Below are 20,899 nucleotides of genomic sequence, written 5' to 3'. Positions count from 1 at the left end.
TTTACTATCATGATCTATGAAATCAACAACACAGTGAGGAATTACACAAAAGTTGTGATGCATTTAGTGATAGTGATCGTTATCTAAGAATGCACGAATGTTATTATGACCATTCCTAACTTCCAACAAGAAGTTTTCTTTTATGATATCCAGACCCGTGTAAATGCCTTTACACACCCTAGACGAATCCATATATTCTTAATATAGTAAGTTTTCAATCAGCTTTACAAAAAAAACAATGTTAAACTTCTTTAACGTTTATAAAACTCATCCCTCCTTGAAGCTTACGAGAGCACATTTTGCTACGTTGCTTCAGATGAAGGACACCCAGGATACTCTTTCTTCACCAAAAGTCTCTTTGGGACTGCTTCATCTTATAGATGATGCAATTTGGTATGATGAATGTGTTCAACTGTAAGAGGATTTAAGAACTGCATGTTGAACCAAACTGATCTACCATCTTAAGACACTTGCCTTCCATTTTGCTAAAAAGTTTTTTCATCAAAGTGATCGAAAAATGCAAATGACTCGTTTTTGGATCCGACTTGTATGGATCTAACTAAGACCACCTGATCCATTGTATATTTTTTTTTGAGTCATATCGAACTCAACTGACTCAAAAATATGCAATTCAGTGACGGGGGTTAAATCTGAGTCATGTAGCGAGTCAGATCTGACTCGAACAAAAACACAAACAGTTTGACATATGACAAGGGCCGAGTCAGATCGAGACCCCGGGTCAGCAAAAAAAACACCATTATAATCTTGATTAGTCACACTTTGTTTGAGAATATTCTAATCTGGATCATCTAACTTATTTTTGCTCATTCTCCATGAATCATCTTTTAACGTTTGGGTGTGCTTTTGTTGTCAAAGATCTTTTGAGGATAAATGATCTAACGAATTTATTAGGATTTTGTTTAATTTAAACATGAAGGTTTCTAATGTTGTGTCTAGGGCTGCACATGAACCGTCCTGTCTCATGGAACCGTATCGGAACCGCAGGAACCGTACCGGTACCGTCCCAGAACCGCGGTCAGATGGGACAGGTATAAGTACCAAAAACTGGTACCGTGCCTAGAGTAGGTACGAGTAACGGTTCTATGCTATTCCCGTCCCGTCCCGTCCCGTAATACCGAGGATCTCTATCCGTTGAAATTAGGGTTAAATCCTATTCGTTGATAGTAGGGGTTATATCCTTTCTCTAACGTATTCTCCTCATTTGATGTTCCCTCTCTCAGGTTTTCATTTTCCTCTCAGAGAAGAGAATAGGCCATCGTCGCACCACCGGTTCTAAGTTCTAACCATCATCACCGGTTCTAAGTTCTAACACCATCTTTTAGTCATGGCAACGCTGTTAAGTTATGGGACTGCAAAAAATAGCGCAAGAACTCACACATATCTCTAGCTTCAATTTCAATATCAACTGGAATCCGGAGGTGACAGATCACTGCTAGTTGGAGTCAGGCCATTAAGAGGAGAAAATTACAACGTTTATGCAAAACTTCATTAACGGATCTGATTATGTTTTTTACATTTTTTATCCTATTTTTCTAGTTCTGTTGTACCACCTCAAATCATTCAAAACAATTGTATATATGTTAAGATTTGGGAGGACATGAACAAATGTATAATTCGGATCAACAATCTTTCTCTTTGTTTGCTTGATTGATTTTGATCCTACTACTATCACCGAGCAAAAAAAAAATCCTACTACGGGAACCGGAAAAATGTTATCAAACGGGATGCAGAAGCTAATAACTTGTTTAGGTTAGCCTAGTGTTTCTCATCCAAAGGTCTGTTGTGAACTTGACCTCTCTGAAATGGCCTAGACAACAACCCCAAGTAAAATCTCTGTAATACCCGACCCTCACTTATATGTACTTTTTTTTTTTTTTTTTTGCTACATATGCCACAGGTAAAGAACCGGTCCCGTCCCGTACCGAATTAAATAGGTACAGGTCCCGTCCATACCGTACTGCACAGGTACAAGGTACAGGTACCGACCATAGGGAGGTACATGTACTGAGCTAGGCAAAAACCCATCCCGTCCCGTCCCGTCGCGTCCCATGTGCAGTCCTAGTTGTGTCTTGTAAAACAATTTGTTAGTGTATTCCTTAACCAAAAGATATTTTTATCAAAGATATTTTGTTCTAACTTATATAATGGATTATAAGACTTGAAGAATCTTAAGGTAGGGTAAGTGTAATTTTGTTTTCAAATTTATGGATATATTTTCTTAAAGCTTTCTGGTTTTAATTTTGGATTTTCATGTTTTAAATTTAGATATTTTATTTTAGTTTTGATTCTTTCTTCATTTTGGGAATTATTTTTCTGATTTTTTGGTGATATGAATTTTCTTTTTTTTTTTAAATGTTCTAAAAACAGAAAATGGGAAGAAAAAAATGCGTTTGGTAAAGGTATTTTCAAAAAGCGTTTTCCATTTGTTTCTGTTTTTAAAAACAAGAAAACGACAAATAATCGTTTTATGTGTTTTTTCTTTTTTCTTTCTTTTTTGTTCTTCTTATTTTGAAAACGAATTAATAGCTTGCCGGAAGAGTTGCATGTGCAAGAACTGCTTTTATCATTTTTTCAAAAAAAAAAAGGAATTTTAAAATTTTATTTTAAAAAATTTAGATATCGTGTTTCCTTTCATTTTGGGTAGAATTTAGATTTTTCTTTTCCAGATATTTCTGTAGTGCTAACCTAAAAGTGGGATAATGGAGGTGAGTAAACACCACCAAAATTAGTTGGGGCACCAATAAAATGTTGTGAAGAAAAAAAGAACAAAAAAACAAAATAAAGGGCGGACTGGATGACAGTTACCTTTCAATACGAAGGCTTTATAAAGATTTTCCGATGGCCAGGTGAAGAAAAGTAATGGGTCTGATGAAGCTGAAATTTTAGAATGTAGACACATGATAGCTGGACCTCTTATATTATGTCGATAAAGGCACACATAATATCTCCAAAATTCTCAATCCAAACACTCACCAACAAGATCACGTCAAGTACTTAAGTTAACCACTGCTTAATGACTCACATCTTCAAGACTTCGATCACATTTTTGTTTCCTCGATCATCCTAAAATGTTGTGTTTTCATACTGCATAATAAACTCTACTTGCTGTTTTTATCCAAATAAAACCATTAGTTTTATCTAGTTTTTCATTTAAGAAATTATGGAAATGGAAGGCCGAGACGCAGGCGATAACATGAAAAAGGAAACAGCTTTCGAGAAGGTGCGAAGATGGTCGGGAACGGTGACTCGAAATATATGCAAAGCTGGCCGAGACGATCCGAGAAGTGTAATTCATGCTTTGAAAGTTGGTTTCTCATTAACATTAGTCTCAATGCTGTACTTGCTGGAACCACTGTTCGGTGGAATTGGAGAAAATGCAATATGGGCAGTCATGACTGTTGTTGTAGTTCTTGAATTTACAGCAGGTGCAACTTTGCGCAAAGGATTCAACAGAGGGCTTGGTACACTTATTGCTGGATCACTTGTGTTTTTCCTTGAATTTGTAGCTGATAAATCTGGTAGGATACCCAGAGCAATCTTTATTGGCATTGCTGTATTTCTAACTGGATTTGCAGCAACATATATGAGATTTTTTCCAAATATAAAGAAGAATTACGATTACGGGATCGTAATCTTTTTATTAACTTTTAATTTGATAGCTGTATCAAGTTTTCGAGTTCATAATGTGTTAGAAATTGCACATGATCGATTCTACACGATCGCGATTGGTTGTGGAGTTTGTTTACTCATGACTTTATTGGTTTTTCCAAATTGGTCCGGTTTAGAACTTCACAATTCTACTGTCTCAAAACTTGAAGGCTTGGCTGAATCAATTGAAGGTAAGAATTTGTGTGGTGCTAGTTTTGGGGTTGAATGAAGCAAGAAACCTTTCTTATAACATTGTTGTTAATTTCTTGCAGCTTGTGTTGATAACTATTTCAAGGATTTGGAGATTACAGAAGACGAAAAATCGTCAGACGAAGAGGATCTCATTTGTAGAGGCTACAAATTAATTTTGGACTCCAAAACGGTAGACGAAACGCTTGTAAGATTATCTTCTCTTTACCATGCATCATTTTCCTGTCTGCATGTCATGTTCTCATATTTTTCGTGCATGAATCAGGCATTACATGCAAGTTGGGAGCCGAAGCATTCATGCTACAAATCTCCATGGAAGCAATATGTTAGAGTAGGTGCCGCACTCCGTCATTTTGGTTATACGCTTGTTGCTTTACATGGTTGCTTGCAATCAGAAATCCAGGTAAAGGCTTACTCACTCATTCATTACTCAGATGATCTTTTATTCGAATCCTCAATTTTTATATAAAATATCGTCATGTAATTGGATTTTCAGGCACCAAGATCTGTTCGTGATCTATTCAAAACCCCGTGTACTAGAGTTGCTAGAGAAATCTCGAAAACATTCAAAGAACTGGCAGATAGCATTCGAAACAAGCGTCATTTAGCTCCAATCTTAGATTCAGATGATCTCCATGAAGCATTACTAGACCTGAACAATGCCATCAAATCTCAACCTCGACTCTTCCTTGGTGGTTCCAAGAATCACCACAATGACGCCTCTCAAATGTTAGCTTTAGCGGCTGCCACTGCCAACGCCCACCAAAACCCAGATATGAATTCATCAGTTGTTACATTACCTGAACGGACAAGGAAACGTGCAGCTGATCTTTACAAGGATCCAGAACGCAAAGTATTTAGGACAACATTAAGTAAGCTAGACATAACTAGTCTTGAATTCTCAGAAGCACTTCCTTTTGCAGCCTTTGCATCATTGCTTGTGGAGATGGCGGCCAGACTCGATATGGTCACTGAACAAGTAGAAGAGTTAGGGCGATTGTCCAAGTTCAAAGAGTACAAAGCTGATCAGGTTGAGATTGTTGTAACCAATGGAGAAAATAGACCTGTGAAGAAGAATAGAAAGTTTGGAACAAATTTGGGTTCTAACGAAGTAGAGTAAAAATTTTGAGTTATATGATTTTATGGAATATCTCATCATCTCGGACATGATTGTTGGCTCCCATTCTTATTTTTATCTTGGTTCTAGTAGTGTTCATGAACATTTTACCATGGCAAAGGTCCAATACAGAAGTCCAAATTTCTCCCTCAGCTTTTCAGAAAAAAAACATATAAAGATTTTGTTATAATATAGGAAAATAAGTAACATTGATTGAATTTTAACTCATTCATATATCTAATAGTAACAGACCAGCATTATGCTCAGTGTACAACATATTTCGACCCTCACACGTTCTCGGTACCTTCCAGGTTTCCCCAAAAGATAATTCGAACTGAAATCATGAAAAGAATGACATTCTTTCTCATATAATGATCTCTTCCTAATTCCTCCATGCTCAGGCAGTCTTCTTTCTATTGCAGCCCACACAATACATAATTGGGTCAGACTCGAGAAAAGTTAGGCAGTAATCCATGTGTACCAGAACACTGATGAAGCTGGTAGTAGTGCTGTAGTGGTCATCGTGGCAAATAGATTTGTAAGTGAAAAACGTGGGCGAGAAGTATAAGCTCTATATTTCGGTCAGACCCCAGTTTCACTGCTATGGGGCAAAATGGGAAGTTTTATCAAGCAATGTTCTAAGAAGATTGTTAGAATTCCTGTCCATCCAAATCGGGTTTTGATGGATATTCAAGACCCTGCAGCGCTGGCATTCGTCTTAAATCCTCTTCTGTATATGCAGGGATGAACCAGTATCTTTTGTCTGTCCCGAACACCTGACAGAACAAAAAAGAAAAACATTTCAACATTGTTAATGGAAAAGTTTACAACTCCTTTTCATTTGACTGTACTTCCATATGAAATAACAACCTGTAAGGCTGGCAATAACTTTATTTGTCTAAAACCTCAAATTGTCTTTGAAGAACAGATAATTGAACTAATGATCTAATGCAACCACATTTACTGTACAGGGAGGTGGGAAGATATGCATTTGGAGTTGGGGTGTGGAAGGTTTCATTTCACACAGTTGTAATAATATGAGTCTGTGTCCCTACTTTGAACTTGGAGGTTGGTTTTACTTAAACATTCTGGAATGCTGTATCCGTTTATGATAAAACAATAACAGTGAGTTGATATTTCGTCGTCCTCCTACATACAGAGGAATCCAATTTCGCAAGGAAATATCAAATCTAACATAAGGCATAACTAAAGTAAAACTAGCAAAACCAAAATTATTTAGAGTAACTTATCATATCTCGAAAGACAGCCAATGCACAATTAAGTAGGATCAGCACTCGGAGATCTGACCTATCCCAAGACCAACTCATGTTTTAGAGAACAAACATATTGGTTTTGTTATCCAAATAAGTCATCCAACCATTGAGAGAGTCAGATTTTTGTATCCTTTTAGGCCATACACATTAGAAGTCCACTCTCAAGTTATGAATTTACATACTACACTAGCCTTCTTGTGAAATTTCAATAACCCACATGATTATTACTTCATCAAATCTACGTTTGACTACAAATCTACAATCTATTACATGAACCTTTCTTGTTATGTCGCGGACCTTGGCATTTTACGGCCAATTGATTATAAGACAGGAAAAGAAACTAACCTGTTCAAAGTTCTTCTTCCTCCCAAGGTCATAACGCCATTTTGGAGTGGTCTTCTTCTCGTATGCCTGACCATGAGAAAACATAAACTGTCGGTTCATTCAGTTATTCCTCCAGAACCGATTAAAACCAGGGAATGCAAGAGAATTACCTCAATAGTGGTCGTATTAGCAATAACCAACGAAATGTGCATGATCAGAAATCCCATAACACTCATTGCAAAAGCTAAGTTGAGTACTGGATGGAGAGATATAGAGACAGATACTAAATAAGTTTATCCAGGAAACCAATAATAAATAATAAAAAACATGAAGATCCTTGGTACATACCAAAAGCAAGAAAAGTTGTTGCAAGGGTTCCTGGTGTTCCAGCTATCTCATCATCACCGAAGAAGGCCATAAAATTCGGCAACAATGATAAGGCAACAAGAGTAGTTTCCAGAAATGTATAAAGCTGCAGTAATTATGACACAAAAGTTGATGGATCAGGAATGCTATAAGGTTAAACAATCAGGCGGGCCACTGAATGAGCACAAAGCAAGTCATTTATGTATAACTCTGAGTTAGCTAATGGTTACTGATCTACCGGAATTGCATGCATTGGCAGGATAAGTAAAACCCATTATCATATACAAGAAAGATATAATTAGAGTTGAAGAACTATATGCAAGCATCCAAGAAATTATATAATAGTTTAAAAAATCATGATACAGAACTTAACTATGTATGGACAAACAAAATAATTCTAACTAAGCTGTGGCTTTTGTTGCGCAATAAGTGTTTGCTGACCATTTGAAAGTAAGACAGAATCTAATGCAAATATTGGTCGGCCATTACAATTACCCAGAATCCAATTCATTCATAAAAACCATCCCACAACTTTTCCACTACAAAAGGGCATGATATTATACGATATCACTGAAGCGCCTTTAATTGTGTGATGCCCTGTTCAAATGTCGTGACTGTATACATCATACATATTACGTAATTGAGCAAGTGTTCATGACATGCTGGCAATGACAGTGCATCCAAAGGCAGATTCTGAATTTTTATGTTTAAACTCTAGAGAAGTGAATCACGGGGAATTGGTGCTGCAAATAAGGCAGAAAGCAAATCTTATTAGACAGTTTTTTGCTTTCTAACAGTACTGCAGAACTGGGAGGTTTGGGAGGCAGAGACGAGCAGGATTTTTTTAATGGAAGACGTGGCTTATGAAATAGTAACTATACGTATGTGCTTAAGTCGTGGACATACACGAAAATCCCCCAGAGTTGTAACCCTCCAAGATTCTACCAGATTTCTTTTTGCATGTCACAACACGCCCTACATAAAGATAAAGAAACAGCTAGAGTTTCCCTCAAATTCAAGAATAGCAAAGCTCAATCAACTCTAGCAACATGCGTGAAATTGTTTTTAGGCTGACCAAAGGATGATCGTAATACACAATGAACAAATCAAATATGTTGCACCATAAAGTTCAGTCCTTTCGAGTACAATGAACATACCAGAAACAGAAGGAAGAACTTGTAATTCAAAGCACCAATGCAGTTAACAACCCAAACACAATGATGATCCATTTTCAATACACACCTCCCACCTAAAATAAATCAACAAAAAGACATTGATCAGTATAAGAAGTAAGAACCTCTTTAATCAGCTAATTTCAGTAAGTATAAGATAGCTTACAAACGGAACAATGATGACAACGAGGTGGTTTGACTAGATTACACTTCCTGCAATACCGAATTCTCGAATTATTATTCAAATCACTTGTATTTCCTGGTAAACCAGAACCAAATTCTGAACCCCCAGTTAATGGATCAGTATCTCCTATCTCTTCATCAATGAAAGGTCTCCAATTTGATGGAACACCACCTGGATCCGTTAGGACAACAGAAAAATAGCTCCATAATAACATCACCAACTACAAAAAAAAGTTAAAAAATTAAAAATCAAACCCACACTTCAATTTAACATGTAATTACAAACCCATGTTTCAAATTAGGGAAAAATTTCAATAAAGAGCTAAAAAGATTTCAACTTTACTTACCAGGCAATGAAAGATAAGTAAAACAGCAAAAGCAGCAAAAGAATCAAAACCACTTCCGTTGAAAAGAAGAGGACCATAATTGTTAAGAACAAGAGAATAATAAGTTACACCGATAACACCTAAAACTAAGAGAATCATAATAGAACCAAGACTACGAAGAACAGTACAGAATTTGAATACATTCCAAGCCATTGTAGGTCCTGATCTATGCATAATGTACAAACAAAAAGTGCCCTTTTGAGACTATCTCTCCCTAGAAAAACTAGGGTTTGTTATTTGGGTTTTTGATTAAAGGGTTTTCTCGAATGATTCAATGGAGAAAGAAAGAAAAGTGAAAGGGAAAAATTGAGTGTGAATTGGAGAAGGTGAAGACTTGGAAATGCAGAAGGTGTTTTTCGGAAAGTTAGTTTGGGCTGGGCTGGACTTGACTAGAGTAATCAATTTGCCACTTTCGCACCCATTATGGGTATAGGCCTTATGGCAAAGTGGCAAACATAATAGGTTGGGCCAAATTTGCAACTTAGCCGGTTGAGGTGTTGTTTCTACCTGCCGACTCGGAAGAAACTTGACCGCGCGACCAAGTCTATATGAACAACAAGTATAGTCTTGATCGTTCGGTGTAATCTACATCGCTTAATGGTAAATCATTCAACGTCTGAAAATCAATCTTCTATAAATATTCAATCTCCCATGCAATTTAACTCATACCTTCTCTACACCTCTCATTCGAAATGGCTTGCTTCGCTCGAGAAGAAGATATTGATCTTATTCATATTTGGATATCCGTTTCAAGTGACATGTATGTATGATTCTTACCAGTTTAAATTTATGGGACATTGTGTTTTAATGGTTTGTGACATTAATCGGCAATGAAAAATTCAAGATCTAAGAACAACCTTGAACTTATGTGAGAAAGTATGCGGAAACTTTATGGATGCTTAACCATGACCATCGCTGATTGTCTATAGAAAAACGACTGAGCATCTTAATAAATTTTTTTATTAATCATTTGAATGACTCAGTTTTAGTTCCATCAAATTTGTTTAACCTTTATTTTCTGAAAACTATGGCATGTACCAAATCTTTTGAAAGCAACGGCAAACAGTTTAATTATGACGAATGCTATGATCTTTTTAAGATTCATATATCTGGATTCAATAATGATAAAGTGTTATGTAATGAAATGTAAAACGGGTTTGGGTTTAAGCATTAATTCTAATATAATTTTCATTAATAAAAAAGAACAATTACATCAAATGCTGCAAATTAAATTACATTTATAAACTACTGATTTTACTAACCATTAAAGATCCATATGGCGAGGTTTTGTGGAGCAAGAGTGGTGTTCAACATAGCATAGAACTCAAGAGAATCATCTCCAAAACCTTGAAAAGTAACCCGGGGGATCATTCGTGCGGGAGGGTAGCGTCCTAGAAATTGGTGAAATGTTGATGTTGTTCAGGATATTGGGTTATAAAGAGCATATTTTCGAGCTGCTTTAATATTCAAGCCACCACTAGGAGTTTGTAGCTCAGTTGCTTCAATGTCAAAGCCATTGCCAGGAGTTTGTGGCTGAGTTGGTTCAATGCCAAAGCCTCATCCATCACCTGGTGGTATATGAGTCTCTTGCACAATATTTAGACTAGAACGATGCCCTCTTTCACTTTCATGAATTCTCATACTTCTATGAATTCTAGGATTACAATAAGAAGGAGCCTCCAACTCCACCACTAAAAGAATAACCTGCACTACCATTAAGACGCACCACCTTCAAAGGAAAAACCAATAGCATCACCAAAAGAAGAACCTGCACCATCATGACCACACCATGAATGGAAGAAACTGGAATAGATAGGTCAAATATGAATTTATCCTCATTTGGTTAATCTCATGCAAGTGAAGTGCCTTTAATTTGTGTACATAATATTCAAACTCGTTCAAGTTGACCTGATATTTCTCCTGTGTAGCCTGTACCCTCTTCCCCCAACATGAATTAGTCTGACCGAGACCTTGAGAAGTAATTGGAAGAGTAAAAGTGTCTCCACTTGAAGATATAATATGTACATTCCAAGAAACTCTGGCGTAGCTGACGATGAAGATCTTTGACTACTGGGATATGAAAATTCGACATGTGTTGGTGGTGAAGGTTGGGAAGGAAGATGTTATCAGCAAGTAGAACCCTCATACAGCTGTCAAATCTATCTCACCCAAAATTTATAGGTACATCGCAATATCACACTTGAAAATCTTGTTAAACCAATCAATGTACTCAGGTTTATCTCTAGGAACCCGGATCAACTATTCATCTTCTTCCCAAGATTTTTCACTCCTTAACAAATATATTCATTCATCACGAGAAATATTCTCGTTTGGATGAGGGTTGATGGATGTTACTTTTCTGCCTTGTAGCTGAAGAAGATGTCTTTTGCAGAAGTATCAAACACTTTCATCAGAAATAAGACCAAATAACACAATCCTCTTTAGGATTAGCTACAACATTCTTTGGGCTTCCGTACTACTGGAATCATCAATGTTCACATACAACATGATCAACAATATTATGGATTGTTCTACTATGTTGTTGAATCCTTTGAACTAGGGTATTTTGACCATCATCAACCTGACCTATCACCTAATTATCTATGTGGTACTTCTATATGACTGGAAGAACATCATTTTTGTTGCGAATTGATGGTTCACCAGTACAGAAATAAGTATACCATTTTGAGAATGTAAACAAATAATGGAAATGAAATGTGTTTTTTTACCTCCAAAACTCCCCTAAAAAACATTTAGGCTTGATTCGAAGCCCGAGCATGTAGCGAGGATTATGCTCAGTTCAGCTAGAATTCTAGACCCCTAGTCTAGTGTTGGTACTCGCTCTAAATATTCTAAGGGTTCGAGAAAACCAAGTAATGTATTCTTCCAACAACGTTCTAATATAAGTTGAACAATTTGGGTTTTGGGTTTGTCATAAGATAAATATGCTGAAAAAGCGGGGGTCTAACAACCACACCCAATATTTCACTTAACAATCTGTATGGACTAACTCCAATATACTTTCAAGAGAATCAACTAGACAATCGGACTCAACTTTAATAAAAGTATATCAAAGAGTTATATCTCAATTTCTCAATTCAATCTGCAATCAAACAAATAGGAATTTGCGAACTCGATTGAATATAAGAAATAACTTGGACGATATCAAAAACCAATATCCAAGTGTCAATCCATTTAATCAACAACCAAAGGTTGGATTCACAATCGATTGAACTTACGCACAACCTGTGATATTTCAATTATATAAACAAATATAATGCGGAAAAGAAATAACACAGACACCAGAAGTTTTGTTAACGAGGAAACCGCAAATGCAGAAAAACCCCGGGACCTAGTCCAGATTTGAACACCACACTGTATTAAGCCACTACAGACACTAGCATACTCCAAGTTAACTTCGGACTGGAATGTAATTGAGCCCTAACCAATGTCACACTGATCAAGGTACAGTTTCCCTCCTTACGTATCTGAATCCCAGCAGGACTCTACGCACTTGATTCCCTTAGATGATCTCACCCACAACTAAGAGTTGCTATGACCCAAAGTCGAAGACTTGATAAACTAATCTGTCTCACACAGAAAAGTCTATTGAATAGATAAATCCGTCTCTCACAGATAAACCTAAGAGTTTTGTTCCGTCTTTTGATAAATCAAGGTGAACAGGAACCAATTGATCTACCAAACTTATATTCCCGAAGAACAGCCTAGAAATATCAATCACCTCACAATAATCTTAATTGTATGGTAGCGAAACAAGATATTGGAATCACAAACGATGAGACGAAGATGTTTGTGACTATTTTTTATCTTGCCTATCGGAGATTAAATCTCGAGCAAATCTTATAGAAAATAGTACTAAATCACGATAGAAAACAATAAGATCAGAACACGCAACTACAGAGAAAATAGTTGGGTCTGGCTTCACAGTCCCAATGAAGTCTTCAAGTCGTTAACCTACGGGGTTTTGGAAAAACCTAAAGTTAAAGGAGATTCGACTCTAGTCGCAACTAATATCACACAAGAGGTGTGGGGATTAGGTTTCCCGGTTGCTAGAATTCTCCTTTATATAGTCTTCAAATCATGGTTTGCAACCAATGTTACCTTGGAAACAAAGCATTCAATATGCACCGTTAGATGAAAACCTTATTAGACTCAAGATAATATCTTTCAACCGTTAGATCGAACTTAGCTTGTTACACACAAATGAAAAGTAACTTCATTTAGATATGAGTAACCGTACCTAAACGTGTACACCTTTGTTGGCTCAACAATAGTTAACCGAAGTTAGCCATATGAACACTTTCATATCAACCTAATTCATCTAAATGGCTCAAATGAAACTAGTTCTAGAGTTGTTCAATTGTTTATATTCTCATTGAAGTATACAAGACACAATTTAAGAAAAATCGATTTTGATTCACTCGAATCAAGTCATGAACATTATAGCCACGGTTTGCAAAAGATTGCATTCCTTATTATATAAATGTATTAGTTCATGAACAAACCGATTTTAGAACATAATCCACTCAAGTATGCAAATGGGTACGCATATCTTAGTGGCCGGACTAAGTTTAGGTTCGCCGGTATGCGAACGGGTACGCATACCACCAAACTCAGTAAAGTCCCGGAACTTGAACCTCACGCCAGTACGCGTACCGGTATGGGTACTTAGTTCCCGGACCTCTACTAAACCAATTAGTATGCATACGGGTATGCATGCCATGGTTCCCGGACTTGGATCACACATATGCAAGTACGCATATTGTGCTTATATCCAATTATTCTAAACTCTCATTTCAACCATTGAAACATTCTCGGAAGGCCACAATAGCTGTCTCACACAAACTATTAGCTTCAAAGCAATTTTCAAGTGATCGAATGATCAATAAGAAACATTCCGAGTCTACATCAAATGTCTGTCTCACACAAATAATGTAAGATGTTACCAGGCGATTTTCACATGATCATCTTTTGACTTTCGTCAAGAATATAAGATGAACTTGGTTAAAGCGAAAGCTTACCAACACATATTTCGAGAAATATGTAAGCGAGTTAAACTCAGCTCGAAATATCAAATGTGTATAATTGAAGTCTATATAGTTATACGACTTTTGTCTCAATAGGAGATAGAGTAGATAGACTTTTGAGTGATAGATGAGTTCAAGTCTCCACATACCTTTTGTTGATGAAGTTCCACAAGCTCCCCTAAGTAGTTCTCCATCTTCAATCGATGAACGCCGTGAAGTCTAATGCTCAACTGCACTTTCTATCCTAATACGAGACTTAGATATAAGTATACTAGAAATCAAGACTTATAGTTTTGGCAACTAAACTTGACAAACAAGCTTGAGATACCAATGCTTGCGAGTTCGACCGAGCAGTGCTCTAACAATATACCCCTTTGTCAATTTTAGTGACAAAACTATCAATACATATGGATTACAAAACAAATAAACTTTGTATCTTCTCATCCAAATGCTTGATTTCCTTGGTTCTTCAACATTACTCGAAATCTTCGTCACTTGAAAGTACTCCAGTGATTCTGAACGTGTTCAACTCAGCATCATAGTTGTTGAAGATCCGTAGATATAAGTAGCTCTGAATCATTGTTATACAGTGTCATAGTATTATTACACAGCATCAAAGTACAATTATATCACAACTTTGACAACAATACACGTAGTCAATACTTTATCTCTCATGAAAACCACTCCCAGTTACATAATTATTCGTGAACCATATGTATTTATAGTGTGAACCACACATTAATTCTCCCCCTTTTTGTCAATATAAATTGGCAAAGGTACGAAAACTAGTGGGATCCTAATGAAATTTCCATAAAGATACTTCATGACCAAAAGAGAACATATCAACTTTGTTTTGATGGTTTCACATAGCCGAAACTAGTGTATTCATCAAGGAGTTTATAACGATACAAGAAAACTCCTACAATATTCCACAGCCGCACTCCCCACAAAGACTTGGCAATTAAGCACAAGTTCAATTAAGAACTCTCCCCGATAAAATGTCATGCCCGAAAGAACAACAAGAGCGACCTTACTTTCAGAAGAAAAGAAGGATTTCTTTGGACATTGACAAATCACATGAAACATGAATTTCTATCCAAAATACTCAATTAAATTAACCACAAGAGAACCCATGATTAATTTAATCGGAAATGCTCACATAAGATAACTTATGGAGCCGCATAGTATTTACACAAGGATATGGATCAGGGAAAGACCAATATTACGGAATATTCAAAGATTCATTCTTGTATCAATATTTGCATATAGATATGTAATAGACTTAATCTTTGTAGACAAAAGTTCATCCTATCTTCCATCAATATTTGCATAATGACATAATAGGCTTAACTTTTGTTGTCAAAAGTTCATCTATCTTTTATCAATATTTGCATAAAGACATATGATAGACTTAACTTTTGAGCAAATATGGGACAATCATATTTCACGGATGCAAACACACATATCCCATAACAATTTTCAATATATAAAACCATAAATATTAATACTGCAAAATCATCTTCTAAATAAACTTTAGAATTTAAATAAATAAATCTAAAAACATTGCAAGATGAAAATCGTTGGAAATAGCTATGTGTACTCACAATAATTGCTATTCCAAACCCTAGTTGTCCTTCTTAAAACACAAGAATAAATTCTCATAAGAAGTTTCATAGACAAAAATAGATAAGACAAGACAAATTAATCATCATCTTCAACATCGGAGATCATCAAAGTGGATTGTCTTCCTTGACTTCAGGAAACTTGGTAGAAATCACACAAAGTTGTTCTTGCACACATTTTACCTTAGAATTAATCTTATATACACCCTTGTGAATTTGATTAAGAAGACTCAAGGTGGTAGGATTACAAGAACCATCAAGGGCATCACATCTTTGTCTCTTGCATGCATTCTCCTTCATACGTTTGAAGGTACAAGGACGAACAAGCTTGGGAGTTCCAATTGAGTTGCCAATAGGAGAAATGGGATGAGTTTGACAAATTCGCTGAATCAAACAAGGATAACCTAACTTCTTATTGGAAGATGTCATCGAAAGCATTTGAAGAATGATAAATCCACAAATTTCGAGACTTGGAGTACCCCATTCAAGGAAATAGACTAACTCTGCAAACTCACGACTCCACCAAGAATTCTCAATTGTGGAGGGACAAATATTAGATATACCAAGTTTTCCAAACGACATCAATGCGAAGCTAAGATAATTAGTAGAAAAATTTTCCTTCAATCCAATCAACACTCTTACCACAAAGGCCATTAGAAATGGTTTTATAGGATGGTCTTTATCCACTTGGTCTTGGAACTCGAAAATTGCCCAAAGGGATTTTAGTAATCTTTGAAATCAACCCTCTATTAACAAGAATCATTTCTCTATTTATCATGGTTTTTAATTCCATGTCATCAAGATCAACATCGTGGATGTTAGCATAGAAGATTCTAGTGAGAGTGTCAAAACCTTCACCAAGACCATTAAAGATGTTTCCAAGATTAAATTTTTCAAAGCAAACCAAATCTTCTTTATGACCACTAACCATATCCAATTTCTTTTCTAGAATGAAACCACTAAAAGAAATCCTTTCAAATATCTTACTACTAGAATCATTGACAAATTTAATTCTAATATAATCTTGATTTTGAGGTATAGTCATGCTAGAAGATGATGAATCCAAATTTTTTGAAACTTTCTTTGAAACCTTGAAATTTCTCATGAGACCTTGAAAATAAGAGTACAATGAGAAGGAAGGACTTACTTGATTTGCTCCTTGACGATGAATAAAAGCCTTAGTTACTTTTGAATCTCCAAAGATGAATTTTAATGGAGATGATACATGAACCCTAGAAAAGTTCACGTACGCGGACTAGAAGGAAGAACAATGGTACGCATACCATATTTCTTATATACCCAAAAATGGGCTTGGACATGTTCATGAACCGCGACCCGCAAAAGGAAAGCAGGATTTCTTAAAGCGTTCGATAGTCAAGATTCGCACACTGAAAGGCGGTACAGTGCAGTAAAGGGATAGTAGAAAAAAACTACATCACTTTAATTAACTTTGGGTAGAGAAAAAAAAACTTGTCAAATGACTCAAATGAAACTAGTTCTAGAGTGGTTCAATTGTTTATATTCTGGTTGAAGTATACAAGACACAATTGAAGCAAAATCGATTTTGATTCACTCGAATCAAGTCATGAACATTATAGCCACGGTTTGCAAAAGATTGCATTCCTTATTATATAAATGTATTAGTTCATGAACAAACCGATTTTAGAACATAATCCACTCAAGTATGCAAACGGGTACGCATACCTTAGTGGCCGGACTAAGTTTGGGTTCGCCAGTATGCGAACGGGTACGCATACCACCAAACTCAGTAAAGTCCCGGAACTTGAACCTCACGCCATTACGCGTACCGGTATGCGTACTTAGTTCCCGGACCTCTACTAAACCAATCAGTATGCATGCATACCATGGTTCCCAGACTTGGATCACACATATGCAAGTATGCATACTGTGCTTATATCCAATTGTTCTAAACTCTCATTTCAACCATTGAAACATTCTCGGAAGACGACAATAGCTGTCTCACACAAACTATTAGCTTCAAAGCAATTTTCAAGTGATCGAATGATCAATACGAAACATTCCGATTCTACATCAAATGACTGTCTCATACAAATCATGTAAGATGTTACCATACATGATCATCTTTTGACTTTCGTAAAGAATATAAGATGAACTTGGTTAAAGCGAAACCTTACCTACATATATTTCGAGAAATATGTAAGCGAGTTAAGCTCAGCTCGAAATATCAAATGTGCATAGTTGAAGTCTATATAGTTATACGAATTTTGTCTCAAATAGGAGATAGAGTAGATAGACTTTTGAGTGATAGATGAGTTCAAGTCTCAACGTATATTTTGTTGATGAAGTTCCCCTTAGTAGTTCTTCGTCTTCAATCGATGAATGCCGTGAAGTCTAATACTCAATTACACTTTCTATCCTAAGCGGAGACTTAGTTATAAGTAGACTAAAAATCAAGACTTATAGTTTTGGCAACTAAACTTAACAAACAAGCTTGAGATAGCTACGGTTTCGAGTTCGACCGAGAAGTGCTCTAACATATGCCACCTAGTATATAGTCAGGCTCTTTCTTTAACAGCAGGGGGGAAGAAATCAAACACTTCTTTCAACTCAGAGCACCCACCTCTTAGTTTGGTTGTATGCTTAGGGAGTACACCAGGAACAGATTGTTGTTTAGGGATGTCGAACTCTTGTTCTTTGTTCCAATCTTAGGTTAATCCACTCATTGTTTTTATTCTTATACATTTGTCTTTTCTGTTTCTTTTGCTCTTGGATTCATTTTCAAAAAAAATGGAGACAAATAGGTTCAACTGAAAGATTTTTAAGTAAGTGGATACGATAATTTGTGAAGAAATAAAAAGGGAAGGTGTGTATTTATAGGCGTTAGCAACCAAAACTATTGATCACACAAAATAGAATCTGTTAACAATGATTGATCAAAAGTCCTATCAACATACCTATAACTACTTTGATTTGTTCTAGTCAATCCTCAAACAAACTTGAGCGGCCTTATATCTGGAAAAAAATGACCGTAGAATAAAAAAAATTTGATCCATTTAAGATAACTATATTGTCATTCAACGAAAACTTAAATAACAATATGATTTAGTTTCTCAACAAAACATTGTATTATTTTTAGGTTTTTTGATTTATTGTTTATTTGATTGATCAAGAACTAACGGTATAGTTATCCTTGATGGAACAAACTTGTTTATTTTATGCTCTTTCTCTTCAGATATAAGGCTAATAAATTTTGTTTGGGGATTTGACTATTACTACAGATGGAACTGTTGATTAATCAACATTAACAGACTTCATTCTGTCTATTGGTTAATAGTGAAGTCAAGTTGTTTGTGCGCAGTTGCTTTGTAGACTAAAGAGTTTTATTTTTTTGGTTTCTGATCTTTTTGTTACTTATTGCACACTTGATTCTCTAGGATCTAACAAGCAGTTTATTTCGATAGACATAAGAAAGATCGAAACAAACTGTGTAGTTGATTATTCTTGTTAAGTTGCTTGGATAGAGCTTGTTCACTGAGATTGATTTGATCGAAGGAGTATATATTAAATAAGTAGATAATCATTAACTCTATTTTTTCTATGATCGGAATTTTGATTTGAGAGATTGATAAGTGAGTTGGTTACTGAGACATACTTAGTTTTGTTATTTTGGGTTATGATCCAAAAGAGTTGAAAGCAGAAGTCTTGACATCAATGAAGCAACTCAATATATTGGACTATGTCTTTAGATTCACATGCACATACCAGATTGGTTCTGGGCGCAAGGATACTGAAGGAATTGAGTATCCAATGAGTGTTTACTTGGTCACAACTATACGAAGTTGCGATAGTCAATTTGTATAGCAGCTTAATTATGAGAATATTCAAAACTGGACTAAGTTCCGAGGTTTTTCTGCCATGAAGTTTCCCTCGTTAAAAAAATCTTGTGTGTGTGTGCGCGCGCGTATGTGTGATTCACTTTCTTAGCGCATTATAATTATTTTTATATTTATAACAAAGTAAATAAACTCGTACATTAATCCACTTGGTTAACGATCCCATAGTTGGTTCGGTTTCGAACTCAGACTATTTACCAAGTTATACCTTGTTGAAATAATATTTGGCAGTTATTATTTCTGTATTATTATATAAGGTGTGTTCGTATAGGTTGATATCTAGGTTTGAAAAATATCTGGGTTTTTTCCAGAAAAAAGTACGTTTAAATGGTTACACCCATGTATCGTGCCTCCCTGACACCCTTTTTTATATAATGAGGGAATTTTCTCTCTAGATGAAAGCTTAAAACTTAGAATTAAAATTTTATAGTGATACAATATACCTGCATGGTTGAAAACTTCAATTTAAAAACATAAGATTATTAAACTAGTGTTCATCATCTAAACCGTGTGATGTACCCTCTCTGATACGAGTATTCTTACTTTTTCGTGCACAAAGGTTATTCAAAAACCCTTTATTTCTGAGCTGGTGGAATTATAGCATCTATAGTTTCATTATCACTTAATAAAGCTTCATAAATATCAACAATTATATGCTCTATATCAGTATCTTTAGAAGGAAAGCAGATATCAAAACTTTTTACTGCAGAAGGATTCTTTAGTCTCTATTGTTTCTTTGGAAGCTTAACTTGAACCACTTGAGGTGTTTCTTTAGTATGTCCTTCATTTCTTTTAACTCTGCATTCAGCTACTAAATGACCTATGATCTTGCAGTGGAAGCAAAATTTTGGTCGTTTGGAAATTTGAACAGTTTGTTCAATTTTACCATATTTTGATTCAATAATCACTTTACTTGGAATTAACTTAGATAAGTCCACTTCCACCAACACACTTGCATAGTATCCCACTTCACGTTTTAGAGTTGTTTCATCAACCTTCACTGCTCTGCCAATTTTATTTCCTAATTGTAAGATAATACTTTCCTTCTAATATTCAATACTTAAACCAGGGAAAGTTACAACGAAAGTTGTAGAGGTTTTTTGATTTTCTGGGTTAAAAATTCGGCTCCCATGCTCTAAGTTTCAGGGTTTGTGATTCAACCATCCAGAGACCCCTCTATATGAAACTTCTGTCATCTTCATAATCAAGCTTAATTATAAAAAATCCTTTTCCCAGAGGAATCAATTGTACTGAACCTTTCAAAACCCATTGTTTCTTCAAAATTACTTAAGTTTTTTCAATTTTCAGATTGACAAAATCCAGTCTACCTATCAGATTGAATCTCCATTCACTTGAACTATCATCAATAACTTCATCAGGGATGAATAGAGATGGTGGATCCATGATGGATTCTGAATTTTTTGCAAAATTAATATCCCCAGATGATTCAATATTTTCTAGGTTAGTAACATTTTGAAATGACATAGAATTTAGTAAAACAAATCGTATTTGAAAGCACCAATCATTTGATCTAATTGAAAATCACCTGAAATAATGAAGAATCACCTGAATTAATGAAGAGAATTAACGTTGAAAACTAGAATATATGTGAAAAAGAACTGATTCCGTCGCTAATTTTGTCGCCGAGTCGAA

At 35.6% G+C, this 20,899-nt stretch overlaps 2 protein-coding genes across 2 annotated transcripts; one reads left to right on the top strand and one right to left on the bottom strand.

The window, feature by feature from the left end:
• The first annotated feature begins 3,062 nt into the window (after positions 1 to 3,062).
• Positions 3,063 to 5,075, top strand: LOC113275172 (aluminum-activated malate transporter 12-like). The gene is made up of 4 exons (XM_026524615.1): positions 3,063 to 3,860; positions 3,942 to 4,066; positions 4,145 to 4,282; positions 4,376 to 5,075. The coding sequence occupies exons 1-4, from the start codon at positions 3,182 to 3,184 to the stop codon at positions 4,997 to 4,999; spliced, it is 1,566 nt and encodes a 521-aa protein (XP_026380400.1). The 5' UTR covers positions 3,063 to 3,181; the 3' UTR covers positions 5,000 to 5,075.
• Positions 5,076 to 5,186: 111 nt separating this feature from the next.
• On the bottom strand, positions 5,187 to 9,010 carry LOC113275173 (probable protein S-acyltransferase 14). Its single transcript, XM_026524616.1, has 7 exons — positions 8,663 to 9,010; positions 8,299 to 8,536; positions 8,118 to 8,209; positions 6,943 to 7,066; positions 6,765 to 6,850; positions 6,616 to 6,681; positions 5,187 to 5,772 (listed from the first exon to the last, which is right to left on the bottom strand). The coding sequence occupies exons 1-7, from the start codon at positions 8,873 to 8,875 to the stop codon at positions 5,647 to 5,649; spliced, it is 945 nt and encodes a 314-aa protein (XP_026380401.1). The 5' UTR covers positions 8,876 to 9,010; the 3' UTR covers positions 5,187 to 5,646.
• Between the last annotated feature and the right edge of the window lie 11,889 nt (positions 9,011 to 20,899).

The sequence above is a fragment of the Papaver somniferum genome, chromosome 4 (assembly GCF_003573695.1).
Source record: "Papaver somniferum cultivar HN1 chromosome 4, ASM357369v1, whole genome shotgun sequence".
NCBI lineage: Eukaryota > Viridiplantae > Streptophyta > Magnoliopsida > Ranunculales > Papaveraceae > Papaver > Papaver somniferum.
The sequence above is the reverse complement of the archived record's forward strand: the minus strand, read 5'-3'. Positions and strand labels throughout refer to the sequence as shown.

What these genes read in the sequence shown, in the direction of transcription:
- LOC113275172 (XM_026524615.1), top strand. Translation starts at nt 3,182, where the DNA reads ATGGAAATGGAAGGCCGAGACGCAGGCGATAACATGAAAAAGGAAACA. An exon ending in CTTGGCTGAATCAATTGAAG is followed by an intron (nt 3,861 to 3,941) that starts GTAAGAATTTGT and finishes AATTTCTTGCAG; the next exon opens with CTTGTGTTGATAACTATTTC. An exon ending in GCTTGCAATCAGAAATCCAG is followed by an intron (nt 4,283 to 4,375) that starts GTAAAGGCTTAC and finishes TTGGATTTTCAG; the next exon opens with GCACCAAGATCTGTTCGTGA.
- LOC113275173 (XM_026524616.1), bottom strand. Translation starts at nt 8,875, where the DNA reads ATGCATAGATCAGGACCTACAATGGCTTGGAATGTATTCAAATTCTGT. An exon ending in AACAACTTTTCTTGCTTTTG is followed by an intron (nt 6,851 to 6,942) that starts GTATGTACCAAG and finishes CTCTCCATCCAG; the next exon opens with TACTCAACTTAGCTTTTGCA. An exon ending in CTAATACGACCACTATTGAG is followed by an intron (nt 6,682 to 6,764) that starts GTAATTCTCTTG and finishes TCTCATGGTCAG; the next exon opens with GCATACGAGAAGAAGACCAC.